We start from the raw sequence: 24,721 nt of genomic DNA on the forward strand, positions 1-24,721 counted from the left end.
GCTCTCTAACTCTCCAGTTCAGAAAAGCTATGCTGACAGGCAGAATCGGACACAGGCTAACAACAGGTGACTATGGGGAGAGGCGGCTGGGACGAGGTCCAAGATGACACCTGCTCCCTGCCCACCGGCCGCCGCGGAAGCCGCCGCCCTGCCCAGCTCCCCGGCGACTCACCATCCTCCTGAGAACCCGCAGCAGCAGCTTCTGCTCCTTGGGGTCCTCCTTGGCTGTCAGTGCGTCGGCAAAGCTCTCTGCGTTCTCAGGGGACAGGCTGTCCGGGTTTTCTCCCCCATAGAGCTGAACCAGGATAGACAGACACTTGGATGCAACTTCAAAAATTTCAGGATCCTCAGCAGGAAGCTGAAAAGGAACACACAGGACTGCTTAGGCTCGTCAAAGAGGGTGTTGGCGTCCCTCAGGAACCACAGCAAAATTTGCCTTCGCGGGGAAAACAGTCTGAGCACAACATTGGACTAACTGGTGTGGGGTTTTGTGAATGGATCGTCTTCAAAATGCACACAGTAACTCAAAGAAAGCTCACATCACAAAATCCAAAGGAAGTCCTGCAGTGCTTCCTGTACTCCACAGCAAAGAAAGCCCGGAGCAAGCAGGGGCCAGCATAGGTTTTACATACATATATTTAATGCACATGTTCATACAGGGCTGTGTGTGCGTGCGTGTGTCTATGGGTGTGAAAACTGTATGAAATCTTCTGAGGCATGGCCCTTAGAGTGTTGCTTACTATTAACTTGCTTAGAAAAATTCACTTCCTAGAAGATATAATGGGACACTTTGAACTTGTCTGTGTCCAAATCATTATCAACTAAACAGGTAGGAGAGAAAGCATTGTTTTTGCATGTACTCAAAGGTTCTTTTTAAAAAATTGGGTGCTAGAACTAAATATAAAATCTAAAACTTCTCAGAAAAATCATAGGCAGAATCTTTTTGACCGTGAGCGAGGGAATCATTTCTTAGCTAGAACTGAGAAAGTACAATGTACAAAATGGAAAATGGACTTCATCTAAATTTTAAAAAAACTACTTCTCTTTGAAAGACTGTCTAGTTCATTAAATGTGGATATTACAAGGTGGATATTACACCCCCACCCCCATCAGAAAGGGTCCCTTTAACAGAGACTATGAAAAAGTGTTGCATCAGACCCCCAAACTAGACCATGCTTCTTGCCCCAAGTAAATGTCTCCCCTCTATACACCCCACTTTCTGGATGATGCATATCTTGTAAGTGATTATATGTCCATTTCTGTCCAGCAACCAGGACTGAAGGCCAAGACCATGGCTCGACTTCTGCAATTATATTAGATTTCATATTTGTATGAAAACTCACCCTATCCTACCTTCATTGATTTACTCATGTTTTCTACTTTATAAAGGATCTCCAGACTTGGAAAAAAAAAAAAAAAAAAAGGAGCACCCAACTAAGTTTGAATTTCAGGTAAACAATGAATCTTTTTTAGCGTAGTATGTCCATTTGACATCTTGTATTTTATCTGTCAACCCTAACTTTATTGTAAACATTGTTATTAGCTAAATCCAATGTTTTGTGGGAGAGATGAAATCATAAACACACACATATATACACATAAAACTTGGAAATATCGCAAAAGTAAACATTTTGCATTTTAAAACTGTATTAAAACAGTTTCAAATCACATTTGTACTGGTTAGTTCCCATTATGTAAACGGAGAAAGATTTTGAAATGCAATCTACACAGTACAATGCATTTCAAAATCTTTCTCCTTTTACATTCCATTTAAAAAATATTGCCTGGTGCAGTGTTTTGTCAAAAATTATATAGGACTATTTAATGTCAGAGAATATATTAACCAAGAAAAAAAATAACCACTTAATAATAACAATATTTCCCACCCCTTTTTGCTATCTAAAAGCACCTGAGGAAATAGCCCCTCTGTGTTGCTGGGACATCTTTAAGGAGAATTCACAGCAGCCATCCATCCTTACTCCCCTGCATTTTAATACAGCAATCGCTCTCGCCCCAATCAGCTGAAGAGGCAGCAGAAACTATCATTACGCTGATGAATGGCAGCAATTCCAGATGACATCACCCAAGGAAACACCGCTGCCCGCGGCCCTGACACTGCCCGCTTTGCCTTGAAAGGATGCTCTCGTTTCACTGACCCCAGGCTCATTGTTACTAAACGGAGAAATTTAGAGGGAAGAAAACCGGCCACTGCCATCACTGATTTAGTTATTAGTCTATAAATCATTGAGAGTTTTTTTAAAAAAATCCAAAAACAAGTTGAGCTTCTGGCACTGTCCTGACTTTGCTAACGAACTTCACATTTTCCTGGCCAGGCACTAGAGAACGGGGCAACATTCACTTCAGAATCGTCACCAGTCGATGCAGAGGGGGCTTAACCAATTCTCTCAGAGCAGCGCAGTTGCAGGAACCGGAGGGGGTGAAGCTACGCCAACGCTGACTGTGGCTGCCAAGGTGGGGGTTCCGTGCAGAAGCTTTGGCCTGATCACGTGTCACTTGCTGCTCTTCCTGACTTTCCACCTTGGATGTGCAGGTGGAGGCTGCTGCCACTGGCTGGGAGAAGGATGCTGGAGAAAGTCATCCAAGAAATAACCAATGTCCCACGATGCATCTTCCACACAGGAGCCCCAGCCGTTATTTTTAAACACTTTGATCAGATCCCGTCACCCTCCTGCTCAGAACCTCCAGTGGCTCCTCACCATCTTGAGAAGACAGTCCGAGCACCGACCTGTGGCCCACAGACCCTGCCTGAGCAGTGGGGCCCTATGCCTGCAGGACCAGTGAGGCTGGGGGAGGGCAAGACGACAGAGTCTCCAGAAATGTACGTTGGGTCATCATTCACCGCTGGGACCATGGCTTAGATGTTCTTATGGCGACATTATAGCCAGTGGGCAGACCCATGCGCATGGAGCTTAGGGGACAGGTCACGGCTAAAGACACACGTTTGGAAATCCTCCAGGCACGATACCACAGAAAGCAAGGAGCTTACTTGTGGCAGCCCAGCCCCAGGCTGGGGGTGCGGGCTTTGGAAAGCTTCCCCGGGGGCGGCCTCTCCTCCCTTCCACCACCTCCCCTCCTCAGACAATTCAGGAATGCTTCACTCTGGGGGGCAGTTCCTGCTCAGCATCAGCTTCTTCAGGGAAAAGCCCTGGCATAATTTGGGGGCACATTCTAGGCTACTGGGTCTTCTGCATGTGGAAACCGGCGAAGAGCATAGGGAGGGCCGATGGCAGAGCTGATCATATACAGACTTCTGAGAATGGCCCTATTTTCATCTCCTCCCCGAGGCCAGAGGTGCTATGGGGCTCAGAGCTGGGAGGCCGACACCACGCCACCCTCGCACCCCTGCAGGGCGTTTGGGGCGGGGCTTCCTCTCTCCTGTGGGGTCCTCTCTGGGCCTCCTTCTGCCAGCCAGAGATATGCTGAGCCTTCAATGTATTATAGACTCCTTCCCCTTCCTCTTCATTGTCATAAATTATTCCTTTCTGAGTTCCGTACTTTTCCTTTAAAGCAGCGATTCTCAACCTTCCTAATGCCGTGACCCTGTAATACAGCTCCTCATGTTGTGGTGACCCCCAACCATAAAATTATTTTCGTTGCTACTTCATAGCTGTAATGTTGCTACTGTTATGAATCGTAATATAAATATCTGATATGCAGGATGTATTTAGGTGACCCCTGTGAAAGGGTCGTCCGACCCCCAAAGGGGTCGCGACCCACAGGTTGAGAACCGCTGCTTTAAAGGCATTTTGGGAGGCAGGACTGAGTGTGTGATAAAGAGCAATGAAAAGAGGCCTTCCTGCCCTAACTGGTTTGGCTCAGTGGATAGAGCATAGGCCTGAGGACTGCAAGGTCCCAGGTTCGATTCCAGTCAAGGGCATGTACCTTGGTTGTGGGCACATCCCCAGTGGGGGGTGTGCAGGAGGCAGCTGATCGGTGTTTCTCTCTCACTCTCTATCCCTCTCCCTTCTTCTCTATGAAAAATCAATAAAATATATTTTAAAAAAAAAAGAAAAGAAAAAAGAAAAGAGGCCTTCCTGCCAGGATTCTTTTGGCAAACCTCACGCTTATTCCACAGTGTGAGGATCGTTTTAATGAACTAAAAGCGTGTGAATGGAATTACGATAAAAATTACTTTTAGCCCAATAGGCATGGCTCAGTGGTTGAGCATCGACTTATAAACCAGGAGGTCCCTGTTCGATTCCAGACAGGGCACATGCCCATGTTGGGGGCTCGATCCCCAATAGTGGGCGCGTAGGAGGCAGTGGACCAATGCTTCTCTCTTATCACTGATGTTTCTATCTCTCCCCCCCCGCCCTTCCTCTCTTTGGCACGTCTCTCCATCCATTTAGGTCATACTTTACATCTTTCAAAATGTTCTACAGTTAGCCTCATGATTTGCATTTTCCTGTTATATTTATGTTTGTCCCTTTTTTATGAGATGGTTTTAGTCACATCTATAAAAGGATTTCCCCCATTTCTATTTCTATCAGACTAATACCAGTATATTAAAAAAAAAAAAAGCCATTGGTTTCTGTGTATTATATGCCATGAATTACTGAAGTTTGCTTTTTAGTTTCAACAAGTTTTTTATTTTAATCTCTTATCAAGGTATGAAAGTTCTCGCAACTGCGAGTAATAATCAGTTTTAGTCTTAATATTTATTTTTCTTCTCTGTAATCTACCACCACCCATCGCTGTTGACTATTAGTGGTGGCAGAAGGGACTCCTCTTTTCTCAATTTTAATGAAAATGCTTTCAGTGTTTATTAATTTCTAGGAAATAACTTTCAATATTTTGGGAAGATTCACTCTATCCTAAATAAAGTTTTAAAAAATTAAGAGTGGCCAGTTGAACTTTTTTAGCATTGACCATGTTTTTATTCTCCTTCAATTTCTTAAAATTATTAAATTATACTTTTCCAATGCTTGAACTATTCTTGAATTCATGGATCAAACCCTATTTGGTCATATTGGTCCTTTTAATACATTACTAGATTTGATTTACCTTTTTTTTAAATGTTCTTACCTATATTCATAAGTAAACGTGATCTTCAATTGTTCTGTATTATTTTAAAGTAGGCTATGGCTTTAGACTTACTACAGCTTTATGACAATGAGCCAGGGAGCTTTCCATCTTCCTGTACACTCTGAATTATTTAAATAGCATAGGAGTTGTCTAGTCTTTGAAAATTTGGAACTCATATGGAAAGCCACTTAGTCCTGCACTGTTGCAATGACAGATCTTGGAGATGCGAAACAACACATTATGAAAATCCAGGTGTCTGGTATCGTTTTTTATATTACAAGGTGTTTTTGTTCTTTTGATAGCAACTAATGGAATTCTTGTATTTGCCCTGCAAGCTGGCAGCCCTTCTCACTGGTTGTGAAAGAAATCTTAGCAGAATAAAAGAGGAAAGTGTTCCTTTTCCCCCTCAGCTGCAGAAAAGCAGGTTCCATTTCGTGTCCTAAAATCATCCTTGAAAATGTCATTTCTAATAAGGCGGTCCTGTGAGACACCTGGAAGGCAGAGAGGGTGCCCGTGTCCTGGGTGATCAATGTTCAACTTTCAAAACAAAAACCATTCTGATTGGGTCTCTTACTAACAATGTTTGCTTTGGTGATGATGCTTGTATTGACAGCATTGAATTTCTACAGGATAGACATACTTATAAGATTTCTTTGTTGGATCAGCATATCCCTCTTTTCTACCTGCTTATGGTGAAAACAAATTAGACCTGTATCCTTTCTTGAATAAAGTGGTTGAGCGGCTTACATCACTGGATGGTTAAATTTTAACTTCTGAAGTTTGATATTTTTTGGTCATTTATAATTTTCTATAAAAGTATCCCCTCTATATTTCAAAGGTTCATGCATTAGTATTATACATATTTCACATTTGAGTGGTTATATTTCCTTTTCCCTTTCCTAATGCTGTAGCCATAGAATCCAAATTAAAACTGTGAGTTATCTCATCTTTACCTGTCAAATGGACCAAAAAAACTTTAGGCTCAGAAGATGCAGTGCTGGTGAAGATACTGAAAAACAAATACATTTACTTACCTTTGACTTGAATGTAAACTGCTAAAAATCTTTTGGGAAGTTATATGGTAATTAATGTTTATTAAAATTTAGAAGCACCTTGTGATGGAACCATCTCACTTGTGGGTACTTATCTAACAAAAGGAAATGCAGAAGCAGCTAAAACCAATCATGACTGCTGTGTCCTGCTTATAATAGCCAACCAGTGGAAACAACCTGAATGGCCATCCACCAGGAAATGCTTGAATTAAATAAACAATAGTACACCGATACCATAAGATACTATGCGGCTGTTAAAAAGAGTAAGATCAATGTATAAGTATCAACTTAGAAAGATGTCCATAATATTGAGATAAGTAAAAAGAAAAGTAAGTTACAAAATACCTACACTATGGTTCTATTTTTAGAAATGAAAGCCAGAACAATAAAAAGAAACTCAATGGTACAAGTGCAGGTGCTTGTAAGCAGAGTGAAGAGAATGCAAGGACACATCAAAAGTAACCAAGGTGCCAGGCCAGCATGAATTAAGTGGTTGAGCATCGACCTATGAACCAGGAGGTCACCAGTTCGATTCCTGGTCAGGGCACATGCCCAGGTTTCAGGCTCCATTCCCAGTGTGGGGTGTGCAGGAGGCAGCCAATCAATGATTCTCATCATTGATGTTTCTATCTCTCTTTCCCTCTCCTTTCTTCTCTGAAATCAATAAAAATATTAAATTTAAAAAAGTAACCCTGGTTACCCTGGAGTAGTGCTATGTGTAAAGGGAAGGGATACTCTAGTTGTACCTTAATCACCTGTAAATTTTTTGAATTCTTATAATGTGCTTATGGCACCTTTTGTAATTCAAATATATGAAATAAATCTGCCGTCCTTACTCCTAACATTTTTAAAGGGGACATTTCCTGGGCACCCTCTGCAGTGACCCTCATGTACTGACACATGTCAAATGCAAGATCTGCTACAACCAGTGACCATGGAGATGCGTGAAGGGTCAATCTGCCTTTAACAGCGCCAGTAATAGACTGTCAGGATTTCTCATGACTGTCAAATAATGAACAAAGGAAACTTGGAAATGTTACTCTTTGGTTCTAAGATTCAGAAATGTAGTACAGAGCTATATAGCTTAGAGTTCTTAAAATTACTGTTTACTGGGTCCGCGTTATTGGAAAAATACATGAAGTCCTCTCTCTGCTAAAATAATCCCTTCTGAAGAGCTCCTATCTGAGTGATATAGGCTTGAGGTAGAGAATGTACCCCAAAGGAAAAAGAACAAGAGATAATACATTTATTCCTGAAAATGGGTATTTCCATTAAAAGAATGGATATTTAAAATTGCAAGGCTATTAAACTTTTAAAACCACTTCATAACTCACCAAACTAGGCCATTTTTACAACTGGAAAGAAGAAAAGTCTGTCTAAAATTGGTTAAACATAGTTATGGCTTTATTATCTAGACATTTAGAATACATTCCATAAGGCTGTCTTAGCTTTACAAATTAACGGTTCATTTATTCAAAGAAACTGATCCAGAATTAAAATTAAAAGGAGATTGTCTGTCTACGGTTTTACTCTGTAGGACGCCATGGCCCCCAAACCACCTTTACCCAGAGCTCGGCCTCGCACACCTTCGTGCCCCGTGAGGCACGTGGGAGACTCGACCATGGGAGCTGACGCGGCCGTTCCCCACCAATACAGCCTAATATCAGGGCGACTAATTGCGGAGCCACAATGGAAATGCTGGGAATACCCCCGGGTGCATTATCTCAGCACATTAATGAGGCTGCTCACAAAGTGAGTTTATTACAGTGAGATAGATGTTTATTAGATCAGTAATATGATTACAGGACATACTGTATGGAAAGGGCCTCGGGGAGCCGTAGACAGGATAATGTTGCAAGCATTAAACGAAACAAAAAAGCCAAACATCGTTACCAAAACTGCTAACTTCACTGTACCCCAGTTACGGGTAAATATCCACACTATTAACTACACACACTCCTTTTCTGCTCCAAAAATGATGCGCAGGCATGCTTTCTGAGGTTACACGAAATTGCAGGGCTTTTTTCAAGGTGGCAAAAGTAAAACACAGCGAACTCAGGAAGTCTACTGCTCATCTTAAACACACCCCACTTCTAAAGACAACTGGGAGTTGTATTTTGAGACCAGCCAATAATGGGTTTGTCACCGCACATGTAGTACTACTGAGTAACACATCACTAACCACCATCACTAACGATACAGCACAGCGACAACAGCAAACACTCGGGTGGGGGCTTACAATGTGCCCAGTGCCGAGTTCCCCACGCATTCTCTCTTACTTCTCCCAACAACCCTGTGCGGTGTTCGACCTTTTCCTTTCCTGGACGTACAAACGGAGACTTACCCACGTGCCCATGGTCATGCACCTGATAACCGATGAAGCCCACTCAAACACCATTAAATGAACAGGTGTTCAGAGATGACCCCATGGAGTCATGGGAACATCAGTGTCTTGCCAAGCAGCCTCCCATGAAATGTCAAACTAATAATCGGATGACACTGTTTTGTGTTCACTTGTTAAAGGCGCAAGCATCTCTCTTTTTGTCGCTGTAACCTGTAAACGCACAGCTCCGTGTTATGAGGAGTTGCTAAGCCTAACCCCTGCCGCCAGGAGCGAAATGCAACACTCACTACAACCAAGGACAATGGCTGGGAAGACGTGAGGTCTCCGCTGCCTTTAACAGCTTTTCCAGTTTAAAAATCTGGCAAAGATTTTGCGAGGCTGAGATATTAAAGAGCAGCATTGACAAAATAAAATGCAATCAGTATGACCTTGAAGGAGAGAGAAAATAATGCGGGTATAGGCATGGCAAGTTATCTGTTAGCTATCAACAGCTCAGCTTTTTAAATATGAAGGTTTGTGGGGGGTTTTAAATTGATTTCAGAGAGAGGAAGGGAGAGGGAGACAGAATCATTGATCGGCTGCCTCCTGCAGGCTCCCTACTAAGGATCAAGCCCGCAACCCAGGCATGTGCCCTGACTGGAATCAAACCGGCTGACACTCACAGGGCAAGACCTCAGCTTTAAATGGAGTGTCCATCGCCCCAAAAGAAACGACATGCCTTAAGTTTGACTGTTTCTCTCTGATGAACCAGTTGAGAAAAGGTGCCTTTTCACTGGGAAAACACAGTCCTAAAAATGCAGCTTTCTCTGGAGGGTGACACAATGGAAAAGCACAGCTCTCTGTGTAAACCGTGGGAAACAGAGCAGAACAGCTCGCCTACCTAGAGACCACGAGTCACCCCATGTCTGCGGCGAGAGGTCACTGTCATTCCATCCCCTGTTGTTTGGTTTCATTAGGATGACATCAAATTAAGTCAAAGAGATGATATTCCATAGGCCAGTGATGGCGAACCTTTGGAGCTCAGCGTGTCAGCATTTTGAAAAACCCTAACTTAACTCTGGTGCCGTGTCACATATAGAAATTTTTTGATCTTTGCAACCATAGTAAAACAAAGATGTATATTTTTGATATTTATTTTATATATTTAAATGCCATTTAACAAAGAAAAATCAACCAAAAAAATGAGTTCGCGTGTCACCTCTGACACACGTGTCACAGGTTCGCCATCACTGCCATAGGGTATTCTTTGCTATTATCTCCTAGGACCCAAACTCCCAATTATTTAAAGATTATGGTGCCAAGAAAAAATATAACCCACTGTATTCAAAGGAATGGTATTTTTATAAATATGCAGGTGCTGCTCCTACTTATCAAATAATTACATGGCAAAGGATAAACAGAACCAATGAAATAAAACCTCAATAGTACTTGATATTGAAATCTTTTACAAATATATCAACACACAGATATCAACCTAATTCCTTACAACAAAATAATCCTGAATAAAACAAATACCTGATGTCAAAACAAAAACACACACACCTGAAAAGAAATAGAAGAAAAAGAAAAGATTGGGTGAATATAATCCTAGAATGAGAAGGTGGGAAGGCTTTTAAACATGACATAAAACTCAAAAGTCATGAAGGAAAACACTAAATTTGACTACTAAATGAAAACTACCTTTATTGCTAAAGCACCAATTAAAAAAGAGAGAGAGAGAGAATGGGGGAAAAAGTCTTTCTTATGACAAAAGGATACACTTGTTAATATACAAAGAGCTCTTAAAAATCATTAGAAAAGGTAAACTAAGTAGGAAAAAACAGGCAGATTACACTAAACCAATTACAGAGAAAGGACACACCAATGGCTAATTAAGCCACAAAAGATGCTAAACTTCACTCACAATAACATAAACACAAAGCATCAAAGACAGACCAGGCTTCATGTATCAGAAGCAAAGATGCTACAATTCCATGAAGCTGTCGGCAACGCAGGGAAACCGGCTTCTCTTTCGGTGAGGACACTGGTACTCTCTGCCTTTGAGGAGGGCACTTCGGAAATATAGACCCAAACTAAACACGGACAACCCTTCTATCCGGCGTATTACATGGGGTTCTCCAGAGAAATGCGCCAATGGCCATCTATGGAAAGAGTTACCAGGGAGGATTGGCACACACGATTTGGAGGCTGAGAAGTCCCACAGTCCACCACAGAGGCCCAGGAAAGCTGGTGGTGTAGTTCCTGCCTGACCCCAGACCCAGGGAGCCCGTGGTCTAAGTCCTAGTCTGAGACTAAAGACCCAAGAACCAGGGGCTCCAGAAGCCGGTGTAGACGGCCCGAGTCCAGCAGAGAGCAAATCCGCCTAGCTCGGCCGTCTTGCCCTATTCAGGTCCTCGGTGGATTGGATAATGCACCCCCCACATTGGCCAGGACAAACTTTCTACACTTAGTCTGATTCCATCTCATCTCTTCCAGAAGCACCCTCACAGGCACACCCCGAAATAATGTTCTACCAGCTATCTGGGCCTCCCTCGGTCCAGTGAGGCTGACACACAAAAAGTAAGCAAACCACCTAACAATTCCGTTTCTAGGAATTTATTCTATTATCATATAACTATAAACAAGCATAACTATATCTAACAAAGATATTTGCTGTAGCTCTGTCAGAAAAACTACCCCCCCCCAATAAATATCCATTAATAGGGGAGCTAACCAACTTCACTATGGGATATTCATTCATACAGTGCCACGGTCATCAAAAATAGGTTTATATTTTGCTCAAACACATTGAGAAGGGGGGAACCAAGTTAGAGATTTGTATGTAAAAAGGGGACATGTATACACTCATTTATACACATATATGTAGATACGCACATATATACATATAATTATAACAGCATACATTTTTCCCCTGTGGGTCTAGACGTGGAGAAAGATGTTTACTCTTTATTTTTTAACCCTTCTGAAGAGTTTGAGTTACTTTTTTTTAATTAAAAAAACCCCTTTATTGTTGAAGATATTACATAGGTCCCCTCTTTCTCCCATTACTTTTATTGTGTATATATAATTGTTATAATTTTAATAAGACACTAGCACATCGAATCTCTATGTCAAACGCAAAATATTTGGAGGAAAAAATGTAAAGTACTATATTGTGCAAAAACATTAAAAAATCAGAAGGTTACTGTTAACAATAAAAATACACTTTTTAAAAAACTCAGAAGGGAGCTATTCTGCCAACATATCAGGATGGCAGACTATTTCTTCATTTTTACCTTTTGATATTATGTATGTGAATATATATTCATGAAAGCATGAAAATATATTCCTTTATGCTATTATTGTTTCATATTTCAGTATTTTATATTTGCCTGGGTTAATGGTCCAAGTGTTTTAGTTTGAATTAATTTTTAAACAATGACCTACTGGAAAATGGATTTCAATTCTTAAATATTCCATTAATTTTTCTCCAGTGATAAATTAAGAGAAAATGATCACTGGGTTAAACAGTGAGTTTTCTGTATTTGCAGTGTTTCTGCATGACGGATTTTGTAATTATCTCAGTCTCCACGTTCTAAACAGCTTTGAGGTGTCATTTACATGAACTCAGTGTCCTATTTTTGCCTAAAGTATATCTTTAATTATAAGCTAAACCCTAATTATACAAAAAGTTACATGTCTAAAATTTTACCCCTCAATTCACACTGACAAAAAAAAAAAAGATAGGATTAGCTTAACCAAACAATTTACACTTAAATTTCCTTCTCTGTAAAATGAGTGGTCTCTCTGTGCTGTGTTTGAAAGCCTTTAGCCCAACATCCATGTCCCTGAAGGTAGAATGACCCCAGGAAATGAATCCCACATGCGAGTCTGGAGTGATGCCACGCTATTGCTCCTGAAGACGGCTTAATCCAAAGACAGACAGAAACTATGGAAACGGAGCTACTAATGACCCTAGGGAACCCAATCCAAGTGGAAATAAAAATACCTAGAAGACACACACATGCTTCCAGTCCAGAATGATGATGCACCGATGTCTAAGAAGTATGCTGATGAGTTCCCATCAAGGCTAATGATTCTTAATCTGTTGTACCAGACCATGTAGGCATGGTCCCAGGTAAGCCAAAGATTGCTAAACAAAATTGTATGTGAGGATAAGCTGTAACTTTGTACTTAATAGGAATACAATTACTTTTCAGCCCAACTGATACTTTAAGAGTGGGAAGAAAGAACTGCATGCAACCAATATTCCTTAAGAATACTTCTGGTTGATACACTTTAAAAACACTGTCCCATGTCAAACTGATTTTTCATTGTCCCTTGAGTGAATTTTAAAATGATGGAGCTTGAAGGGGCTGGCACAGATGTTCTAATCCAACCACTGGCTTGTCGGCAGGAAACAGTCATTTTAACTCCCGGTGAAGCTTTCGAACGAAGTGGGTGAAAAGGTGCCTTACGCGCTGTGCCAACTGGCTGCACGGGGTCATGGATAAGGACATGTCAGGGGCCAACTGCCCCGGATGCTGGCTTGGGAAGGGGGCCGGGAAGCCATGCTCTCTGACTGTACTTAGAGATCAGATTCAGGGCTGCTGCTGGTGACATGTCCTTGGCAGAGGCGGGCACAGGCCAGCTCCCTCAGGCAAGGCCTCGAGAATTAATTACGATCGGCAATTGTCGTAAGTAATATAGATCTAAAAACCCACATCTGCTTTTTTCTACAAGGAACTGCTATTCTCATATTTCATGGATGTGGCACAGGTGCCAAGACATGGAGCTGAGTCTGAAAGCAGAAGAGCAACATTTTAGAGGTCAACGTCAAGTTTTATGTTCTGCTGAGTCCTATCTACCTGCCTGTGTTGGAGGACCAGGTAACAGTTCATGATAGCCCAGCAGAGCCAATGCACTGCCACAGGCAGGCCACCTACTCAACACAACAGTATGCTGGCCTTTCTGGCAGGGTCACGAGTGGATTCTGTTGACAGCAGCTCCAGTGAGAAACTCGGGGTGCAGAGCTGGTGGACATGCATGACCTTTTCCCACGGTGCCAGCCGGGCAAAGAGAGTGGGAGGGACGAATCACCTGGGAAGCTTAGAGTCACCTCTCCGATTTCACTCTGGGATTTCAAATCCAAATTTAGGAAAGAAAATTTGACTGTTCACAAAACAAGGATAAGGTGTAGAAGGCATATGAAGCTAAAATGATGTTCCAGAGACTTCTTTCCACCTGAGGGCGAGAGCGTCGGGGACCTTTGGCAGGAAAAGCGCTGGCAGCCAGCCCCACGTCGCCGCCTTGCACACCGCACTCTGGGCAGAGGCCAGAAGTCCCCTTGGTCCCCCCTGACGAGGGTGACAGACGCATCCGAACGCTCCTGAGTGACAAAGGTCCTCAACTCGGGAAGAGTCGGGGTCATTCATTGTTCATTTGTCTACTTTTTTCAAGATAAAAATAACTTTATTGCATATTCTGAAATCCATGCTCATTGTAACAATACCCCCCCCCCCAAAAAAAAAGTGGGAGGAGACAGCACAGGAAGCCACTTATTTTTAAGTAAAAAACTGTTGAGAAATACAAGTTAAGCCCTCGGTATAAATCACTCCACCCTCGCTTCTTTTGTATAAACATATGTGGAGCATGACATAAATCAGCTCACATTATAATTTAGTTCTGTATATACTAGATTTACAATATCCTGGGTTTGGGGGCCTTATTCCTGCATCCCACAATTATTTATTGAGCACTTGGAAAGTGCCAGGGAGAGGGCTAGGAACTAAACAGGCATGTGAGTTCAGTCAAGATAGTGGGTGAGACTTCAAAATTCGCACCACTACCTCCATAATAACCAAAATAAACATTTAAAGATACAGATTAATAACTCTGTGGACCACACAAAAGCTTGAAGTTCAAAAGCAGTCAGAAGGAGCAGCCAGGAAATGGATCTTCAATGTATCGGGGCCACCCCCCCGCCCCCAGGGCAAGGAGAAAAGCCAGGCACAGAGTGGGGGCTGGGATTCCTGGCTGCAAGAGGAGCCTGGCCAGCCATTCCAGCCCTGGGGCTCCAGCTAATGCACAGCTCCTCTGCTGCTGAACAGCCACAGAACCTGGGCCAATCCCCTGCATGCTCAGGCCCGGATCTGTGATGAAACCCAGCGTCGTCACCATGCAATGGACACCTGGGCATCAGATACGCGTCTGCATTGGGGGACTCGGGAGAGAAACGAGGTGACTGTACGACCTGGATAGGAAGGAAGCCCGAAACGAAGACACAGAGCCACCAAACACAATGACTGCCAGGGCACCTGACTCAGGAAGAAAGGAAAACAACAGAGCAACGCCCGGATGACTGTGTAAGTTTTCTTGAAGCAGAGCTGACACGCCATAAACGGCACATACGTAAGTGTACCGCCATCAAGACACTGTACATATCCGTGACCTTCAGAAGTGTCTCTGCACTGACACCTCACTACTGACTACAGTAGCCTCACAGCCATTTGCTCTCCTATTTCTAGTCTCTTAAGGCAGAAGCTGAGCTCACAGAGACCCTTCTCCTTTCCGAACACAAGAGTGACCGCGGGCTAAAAGTTTCCCTCCCCCAAGTCCTGCTTTACAAGCATCCAGCAAATTCTGATGTGTAGTGTTTGCATTTTTATTCAGTTCAGGAATGCTTTCTAATTTAATTCTTTTTTATTTGATCCATGATTATTTGGTACTGTGTTATTTAGTTCCAAATATTTTGGGATTTTCCAAATATCTTTTATTGATTTAAAGTTTAATTCCATTATGGTGGGAGAAAATATATATATATGCATACTTTTTTTTTTAAAAATATATTTTATTGATTTTTTACAGAGAGGAAGGGAGAGAGATAGAGAGTTAGAAACATCGATGAGAGAGAAACATCGACCAGCTGCCTCCTGCACATCCCCCACTGGGGATATGCCCGCAACCCAGGTACATGCCCCCGACCGGAATCGAACCCAGGACCTTTCAGTCCGCAGGCCGATGCTCTATCCACTGAGCCAAACCAGTCTCGGCTATATATGCATACTTTATAAGACGTGAATCATGATAAATTTTTAAAAAAGAAAACATTTTTTAAAGTCTCACAAATTTGTAAATAACCTATTTAATTGACGGAGCAGGAGGCTGTAGCATAATTTCTTGCAGGAACTATCTGTTACAAAATGTATCTAGGATATAGAGCCTGGCTTCCCTTTTCCTCCTCTTAAATAAAATATTTAGGTCAAACAATTACCTTGTTCTATCTTTTCTTCAGGAGACATGGTCAACTTGTTAAATCCTTCATTCACCATGTCTTATACCACGGTTCCCAACTGAGGGTTCAAAGAGCCCCCTGAAATAGTGAATTGTGTGCATAATTTGCATATAAGTGATTCTAGGCATTTTTCTGAGAAGAGAGTTTGGAATTTTCCAATTCTCAAAGCAGCTCAGAAGGGACTAAGAATCACTGTGTCATACCTACATTTCACTGTGATCCTTCTGGTGTATGGTACAAATTCAGGTCATAAATTATGGGTTGACGGGTTTCATCTCCTAAGGATAAGTATGTTTACTTTCGTTTCTGGAAAGAACCTCAAAAGCTAAAAAGTTCATTCACCTGCCTTCAGGCAAAATGCTTCCAAAATTATCTGAGTCAGATGAAAAGGAAAAGTCTGTTTATTTTTCCCTCTGGGAATGAAATTCCTGCTGCGCCCTCGGTAACCTATTACATTTTTAACCACCACTGTAAAATGTATCTTTGGCCAATAGCATATTACTTTTCCCCACTTTACACACAGCTGCAAACGTGCTAATCTTTTCCAGAGGAGACATATTGCAAAGGTCTTGTTGCAGGCCATTCTCAAACCTAAGGACTCCGGGGATAAGTGTGCAGGTACATGTCCAGCTCACGCACGTCGGGCTGACATCGGCCAATACATCAGAGCCCAGGTATGAGCCAGTTACTAACAACATGAGCACAGAGTCGCAGGAAGCTGGAAAACCCTCGGATAATACACTGCAGGGAGGGGCTCTGCACTGTCAGTCACAAGTGTGGGTGCGATGGCATCTGGTAGGGATGTGACCTAGCTATGGGCCTCAGCAACCTTCACCCGCCTGGCCTGTGGTCAGCCTTGTCGCCTCCCCAATGGGCACAGTGCACTCCAGGCTTCCCAAGTGCACCCCCTTACCTGTCTCTTGCACATGTCTGTGGTCCTCTCTGTGCAAACACTGCGCACCCCAAACCCCCCACTAGCAGCGGCACCTACTTCCCTCTGAGAACCTGCCCACTGGCTGGGATCCAGCTGTACCCTGAAGGGTCACTGCCTGCATGTCCAGGGACATGGCCCGCTCTGGCCTGAGCACCCCAGCGAATGGCTCCACGGCCTGTGGCTGGAGCAGGCCTTCTCCAGGGAGGTCTGACCTGCACCCTGGGGAGGGGCCCCTCAAGTTTATCCTTCCATGGGCACTCTCCCTGAGCTAACGGTTTCCCAGAGAGTCCCTTTAACATCTCACAGTTACTCTCCTGGCATAGCTTACTCATTCTCTGTATGAAAATCCTCCTGTTTACATCGCTGTGTGGTCTCTGTCTCCTGATGGGACCCAGGCTGACAGTCACGACGTGTTAGTCTTGGATCGTACTCACAGGGAGTATCTGCTAACAGTGCATCTTCCATTGTTTGTGACTTTCCTTCTAGTTTAATTGTATTACGGTTAAAGAATTCCTATGCGTTGGAATTTATTGACATTCTTATAACGTATAGCTAACTTTTTAAAAATGCTGCCAGAAACCTGAACAGAAGGTGCAGTCTCTATTTTCAGGGTGCAGAGGTGGATAAAATTCTATTAGACAGTCTTAGTCAAGTTTTATATTTCTATTAGAGGTGGATAGGTTTTCTATTAGATTTTATTCACGTTTTCGTATCTTTTATAGAGGAGTCAACCCATGTTTTATATAAAAAGCCAGACAGTAAATAGCTAGGCTTATGGGCTTTAAGGATTCTGCTGTAACTCAACTCCACCGCTGAGGTGCAAAAGCAGCCACAGGCGATGTGTAAACAAATTGTCCCTGTGGCTGTATTCAATAAAACTTTATTTACAAAAGCAGGCAGTGGGCCAGAGTTGGTCCACAGGCCCTAGTCTGTCGACTCCTGATCTACATTATTATTTTTATCCATGTGGCTGGTCAGGCAAGGAGAAAGATGTGTCGCATCTCAATACTACTGTGTTGTTGCTGCTGCTTATTTCTCCCTGCATGCATCCTGCCCTTCTGATTACGTTGATCTGTGCCTGTGGACTTTCTTCCTCACCACTGTGACATCCTTCTCTTTGTCCTGTTAAAGGTTTTCTGTGTGTGTGTGTGTGTGTGTGCATTAAATCTTATATTTAATACAGGAATACATTTAGAAAGAAAATATAACATAAGACAATGAAATTAAGACCAAAGATAAGTTTAACAATAAGAGCAAACAAATCTCAGAATGTGTAAACATCAAAACTTTCACCAACATGAGTGTGAAATAGAGTCCTAGAAATTTATCTATAATGAATTCTCCATCTGACTTTCTTAAACTATTTTTAATCTTATTTGCTATAAATACGATTACCATCCTACATAATATATTGTATCTATCTGTAGTAGTATACGCACACATGCCGTTTTGAGTCTTTTATACAAGAGCACGTGGTTGTGTTAGTCCCTTCTCTCCGGTCCATGGAACCTCCCGTTTCCTGCCCTCATGAGAGCTGGCTGCCAGGATCCAGCCCTCAGGCTGGAGCTGGGGCAGTTGGTTCCTGCTGCTATTTTCCCATAACTTCATGCCAAGCTCGACACCAGTGATCCTCCCGCTCTGTCTGGGGCACGGCCAGTCCCCTGGGGTTCAGGCTGTTCCCCCACATCATTGTGAGCCCACTGCCTCTCTGTGGCCCTCTATTCCACATGCGTTATTTAATACTAGAGGCCCGGTGCACAAAAATTTGTGCACTCGGGGGGTCCCTCAGCCGGCCTATGCCCTCTTGCGGTGTGGGACCCCTCGGAGGATGTCCACCCCAGTGGGGACCCTCACCCCTGGAGGTTTGGCCAGTCTGGGTGAGGAGCTGATGGCTGTTTTCAGGCTGGCCACACCCCCTTTATGGTGGGGGTTCCCCACTGGGGTGCCTGGCCAGTCTGGGTGAGGGGCTGAGGGTCGTTTTCAGGCTGGCCAAGCCCCCAAGCGATGTAAGCTCCCAGCCTCTCCTTCTTTTTTTTTTTTTATTCTGGGATTTATTTACCTCCTATAATTGAAACTTTGTTGCCTTTAGCCAAGCCCTGGGGAAAGCTTGGCTTCCTCCATCGCCAGGGGCAACCCACTCCTGCTTGCTCCAGCTCCATGGCATGGCCACGGCTGGCTGAAAGCAGGTATCTGGGGTTTGTTTAGCTTCTATAATTGAAACTTTGTTGCTTTCAGTGGAGCTCAGAGCTGGCCATGTCAGGCAGGGAAGCTTGGCTTCCTCCATCACTGGAGCAAGCAAACCTCCTGCTCGCTCCAGCTCCGTGGCTGCCGGCCGCCATCTTGGTTGGATTAATTTGCATATAGTCGCTCTGATTGGCTGGTGGGTGTGGCTTAAGGTGTAGTGAAAGTATGGTCAATTTGCATGTTTGTCTTTTATTAGTGTAGACTAGAGGCCCGGGGGGTCCCTCAGCCCGGCCTGTGCCCTCTCGCAGTCTGGGACACCTTAGGAGATAACGACCTGCTGGCTTAGGCCTGCTCCCGGGTGGCAGAGGGCAGGCCCAATCCCTAGGTGCACCCCTGGTCGGGCTCAGAGCAGGGCCGATTGGGGATTTGGGGCGCCGCCCCCTGTCACACTGAAGGCAGGGTCGATGGGGAGGTTGTGGCGCCACCCCGTCACGCACAGAGCAGGGCCTATCAGGGGGTTGGGGCGCTGCCCCCTGTCACACACAGAGCAGGGCCCATCAGGGGGTTGGGGAGCTCCCCCCTGTCACGCACAGAGCAGGGCCCATCAGGGGGTTGGGGAGCTCCCCCCTGTCACTCACAGAGTAGGGCCGATAGGGGAGTTGGGGCACCGCCCTCTATCACCCACAGAGCAGGGCCGATCAGGGGGTTGGGGCGCCGCCACTGTCACACTCAGGGCAGGGCCAATGGGGAGGTTATGGCTCTACCCCATCATACACAGAGCAGGGCCCGTGGGGGGGGGGGGGGCGCTGCCCTCTATCACCCACAGAGCAGGGATGATCAGGGGGCTGGGGCGCCGCCACTCTCACACTCAGGGCAGGGCCGATGGGGAGGTTATGGCTCTACCCTGTCACACACAGAGCAGGGCCCATGGGGTGTGGGGGGGTTGGGGGGCCGCACCCTGTCACACACAGAGCAGGTCCGATCAGGGGGTTGGGGTGCCGCCCCCTGTCACACACAGAGCCACAGGGCGATCAGGGGGTTGGGGAGCTCCCCCCTATCAGGCACAGAGCAGGGCTGATCAGGGGTTTGGGGCGCCTTCCCCTGTCACAAACAGAGCAGGGCCAATAGGGAGGTTGTGGCCCCGCCCCTGTCACACACAGAGCCGCAGGGCGATCAGGGGGTTTGGGCGCTGCCCCCTGTCACACTGATCCCAGTGCCGGGAGGCCTCGCGGCTCCGCTGATCCCAGTGCTGGGAGGCATATTACCCTTTTACTATATAGGATAGAGGCCTGGTGCATGTGTGGGGGCCAGCTGGTTTGCCCTGAAGGGTGTCCTGGATCAGGGTGGGGGTCCCCACTGTGGTGCCTGGCCAGCCTGGATGAGGGGATGATGGCTGTTTGCAGCTGGTCACACACCCTTCAGGGTGGGGGTCCCCACTGGGGTGCCTGGCCAGTCTGGGTGAGGGGCTGAGGGCTGTTTTCAGGCTGGCGGGTGACTGAAGCTCCCAACTGCTCCTTTTTTTCTTTTTCTTTTTTATTCTGGGCCAGCTTTAGCTCTGAGGCTCCAGCTCTTAGGCCTCCACTCCTGAAAGCAGGTATCTGGTGTGTTTCAGTTCTATAATCGAAACAATGTATAACTCCAGCTCTGAGATTCCAGCTCGGTTAGCTGAAAGCAGGTTTCTGGGGTTTTGTTTAGCTTCTATATTTGTTACAATGTTTGAAACTGCAGGCTCAGAGGCCGGCAAAGCAGGCGGGGAACGTTGGAGTCCTCCGTCACTGAAGCAAGCAAGCCTCATGTTAGCTTCTAGCTGCCTGGCTGCCGGCCGCCATCTTGGCTGGCAGTTAATTTGCATATCGCCCTGATTAGCCAATGGGAAGGGTAGCAGTCGTACGCCAATTACCATGTTTCTCTTTTATTAGATAGGATAAGCCAGCACTGACTGTTTCCCACCTTTTTCTTTCTCGGTTAAACCAAACCTTTATTTGATGAATGCAATTAAGCCCATAGAATTAGTCTTCTGAACCGCACTCGCCTTCCTTCAAGCCAGAGGGCAGGAAAGGGAAACCTTCGCAGCCTTGGAGAACTGAAGGGTGAGGCTGCAAGTGATTGATTCGTTCCCTCGGTTGCCTGCACCCCTAGTCCTTGGATCCCCAAATCTGGAGAGGTTTTCAGGGGGATTTGTGGAATACCATCCGCCAGCCCTCTGATTGCTCTGGCCAGTGGAGGGGAGTGGGGGGTGGCCACGTGTCTATGTGGTGGGTCCTCTAAGTTAGCCCAAACTCCAAGGTTCTGTTGGGCTCTTTTCCTGTATTCCGTGGTCTTCTGTAGCCTCGCCTATTTTTATCTAATTCCACTTATTTCATCCTAATTCTGCAGAATTAGGGGACATGCTCCCCTTCTTTGTTTATGGGGAGCCCTGCATGCCAAGCACAACCCTAAAAACTGTTTTGAAAGAGAACTGATCCCCATAACAAAATTTTTTCCCTTCCCAGAATTCATTTCCTGCATTTTTTTTAAACCTCACATTCATTAAGAAGGATCTGAGATTCTGCTTTCCTTAAACATCTAAGCCACCTGGTTTTAAATAAAGTAGAAATGTAGTCATTCCAAGCCAAATGAGCCTCTGAAATTTCTCCTGGCTCTAGTTTTGAAAGGAATTAAAATAGTATGAAGACTCCAGACATCATGAAATTCAAATAGCATTACTTCAGCCCCGGCAGTGTTTGGAGAGATACACGAACAGGTGAGCCCTTACCAGCGGGATGAGCAGGCTGACGAGGTCTGTCAGGGGTTTGCTGAGCAGCAGCAGTTCCTCTGCCGCCTGAGTGTCGCCTCCGGAGCCAGACTTCTGTGCCTTGAAGGAGGGAAGAGGAGGGGGTCTTGGAGATTAGTCAGCTTGGCCCTGGAGACAGCTCCCCCGAGCCGGGCAGATAAACATGGCTGCGGAGGTATTCCCCCTCGGCCCCCTGAACAGAAGGTGCACACATGACAAAGGGTGCACCACGGCCGCCACCACCAGCTCGGGCCACAGAGGCAGACCGGGTGGTCCACAGAGAAAGCGCCAACAAGGGCTGTCCCTGGGGAAGTGATGTCCACAGGCTGCAGGGGACACCAGCCTGAAGGAGGGGCTCCTGTCCCCGTTGTTGGGGTGAGGAGACTGACGCGCAGAGAAGTACAGCAGGTCGTGTGAACTCCCACATGCCGTGGGGACAAAGCCGGAGGATGAGCGAGGCTCTACAACTCCACATCGTCCGCGCCTCTGCCCGGGCAGGTCTGCACGTTAGACGATGCACCCCTAATGCACCCTGCCGTATTTCCTTCTCCGCAGGCACACCCCCACAAGGGACACCTAGAATACGTGTCCAACAGAATACCGCATGCAAAGTCTTCAGAGAAGGTCCAGAAAGTACAGGCTTCAACTGAAATTAAAATCAGAGATGGGAAGCGAGTGACTTTCATTCTAAGTGTGCCTCCTTTTAGGAGTTGTACAGAACTGTCTAATTCCAGGGATTTCTAACACAGACAGGCATCATTTCACCCTGGAAAAGGCACTGATTAGTACTTTTGTTTGCTACAGAATACACATATTTCATTCAGTACTTCCTCTGTGTTTTTTTATTTCACTCGGAAGGAAAAAAACTGCTTTTGGGTGATGACCTTTGCCAGACCAGGCTGCAGGCTGCCCCACCTGAGGGCATGAGCCTGGACTCCAGGACCCTTCTCCCAAATGCCAAGTTTCCTTCTGCTCCTCAGGCCGATGGACAGAAGGTGAGCTGCCTGCGTTCTTTGGTTCAGAAGAATTTTAAAATCAGACGCCTGCCTTTTAACCACGTGCACCATAAGGGGAACAATGCTAGACTTCCGTTCCAGAGAAGGAGAGGCAGCACTATCCCAGGGTCGGGACCTCTCTGAATCGTGGCTGTTACTTCCACCTTCTGAAACACTGCTGGAGAGAGAACATCGGCCTCTTCACCTTAACCAGCCAAGGGTCTTGACCCACCCGGTTGTTACACTCTGGGCAAGAGAGGACGGTACACTGAGCTGGGTGGTAGCAGCAGGGTTTGAAAGAAGTGGCTGGACTGGTTAGGTATGTAAGGTGAAAGTCTCCATTTATTTTGTGACAGGTCAGATGTGGAACAAGAAAAAGGAGGAAATGTTAAGGATGACGCCCAGGTCTGGAGCTGGCACAGCAGGACGAGGGTGGCCGGTACTTGCTGGCAGGAGGTTCATGTAAGGCAGGACCAATTCTGCATCACAAGACAGGCGGGGGTAGGGGCTGAACTCCTAAGGGAGATTCTGACACCTGCCTCCCTCCACTCCCTACTTTCCTGGGACCATTCCTGCATCATGTCCCTCTCCTCCCTGAAAAAGAAAAGTGCTTCATAAGTCTAAGCACTACTGTCATTTTAAACACTGTCAGTCCTCAATCCCCCGATTCCTCCACTTCAGAGACATTCCCGTTAGACCAGCGGTTCTCAACCTGTGGGTCACGACCCCTTCTCAACTTGTGGGTCTCAACCTGGCGGTCGAACGACCCTTTCACAGGGGTCGCCTAAGACCATCCTGCATATCAGATATTTACATGACGATTCATAACAGTAGCAACATCACAGTTATGACGTAGCAACGAAAATCATTTTATGGTTGGGTCACAACATGAGGAACTGTATTTAAAAGGCCAGAAGGTTGAGAACCATTTCGTTAGACGTGTAGGAATGCGGGAGACTCTCCGGTGTGGAGCGTGTGTATGATGGGAGAGGTGGCTGGTGGCTCGGACAGTACAGACAGCTCAGTTCCAGGAGACGGTGTCTTTGGTGCACACTCTATTCTCTTCCCAACCCTTTCCCCTCACTCAGCCTCAAGGACTCCCCTCTCTCAGACTGACGCCAGGTGCCCTGCAGATCAAAGTCGGGAGTGAAGCCAAAAGCAATACATGGCAGATGATATAGCAGAGGATTTAGAAAGACGACAGCGGTAAAGTATGCAGTGGTGTTGAAGAAAATGAGAAAATTAAAAACAGTGATCTAATGGTACACTAGCAAAGAAAGAAAGAATTAGAATATAATTCTATTAAGGAGTTTTCTTTTAAACAACCTTGACTATCAACCTAATAATCACTTCTAATAAGAGATTTCTGTTGCTCTGGAATTTCTCAACTTCTGATTCCTTAAAAAAATATTTTTTTAAATATGTTTTTATTGATTTTAGAGAGAGGAAGGGAGAAGGGGAGAGAGAAACATCAACGATGAGAGAGAATCATTGACTGGCTGCCTTCTGCATGCTCTCCTACTTGGGGATCAAGCCCCAAACCGGGCATGTGCCCTGACCGGGAATTGAACCACCTCCTGGTTTATGAGTTGATGCTCAACCACTGAGCCACACTGGCTGGGCCTGATCCCTTTTATATTTACAATCCACAAAATATTTCTTTCACAGATTGATATCATCAACGTATCTGTGAACATAACTAGCAACCACATCCTGATGATTTACATAAAACTCCTACAGACACTGAAATAAGGAACAGCTATTCTCTGAAGAGACACGAGAGGAGAAACCTTAATTCAGGATTCCATAAGTACTGAACAATGCTCTACTGTTCATTCAGGAAGATTCCAGATGAGCAAAGAAAACAAAGCAGTTCCGAGGCCATTTTCACCTACTGGCTTTACGAGTGTGCGGTAAACACGAACGACCATGTTTGTCGAGGAGATCTTGGAATGACTTATCAACCACACTAGATAAGCTAAACACTCGAGCAGCTTCGCTGGAGGTAAAAGTTACCAGTTATCACAATGATGAGTAACAGAGCCTAAACCAGGCTCGCGGGAGTCATTCTTGGCTCTGCTACGCTGGCTCTTGGCGAGGTATCAAAACAGTCTGGTCTC

The 24,721-nt window shown here is 45.2% G+C and overlaps 1 protein-coding gene across 1 annotated transcript in view; it reads right to left on the bottom strand.

The window, feature by feature from the left end:
* ULK4 (unc-51 like kinase 4) overlaps window positions 1–24,721 on the bottom strand; it is a 246,189-nt gene that overhangs the window by 60,458 nt on the left and 161,010 nt on the right. The window contains exons 33-34 of the mRNA XM_081105862.1: window positions 21,589–21,687; window positions 173–358 (exon numbers count right to left, since the gene is read on the bottom strand). Coding sequence (XP_080961988.1) covers window positions 173–358; window positions 21,589–21,687 — 285 coding nt within the window. The remainder of the gene's footprint in view (window positions 1–172; window positions 359–21,588; window positions 21,688–24,721) is intronic.

This window comes from Myotis nattereri, assembly GCF_964212035.1.
Source record: "Myotis nattereri genome assembly, chromosome: 14".
NCBI classification, from domain to species: domain Eukaryota; kingdom Metazoa; phylum Chordata; class Mammalia; order Chiroptera; family Vespertilionidae; genus Myotis; species Myotis nattereri.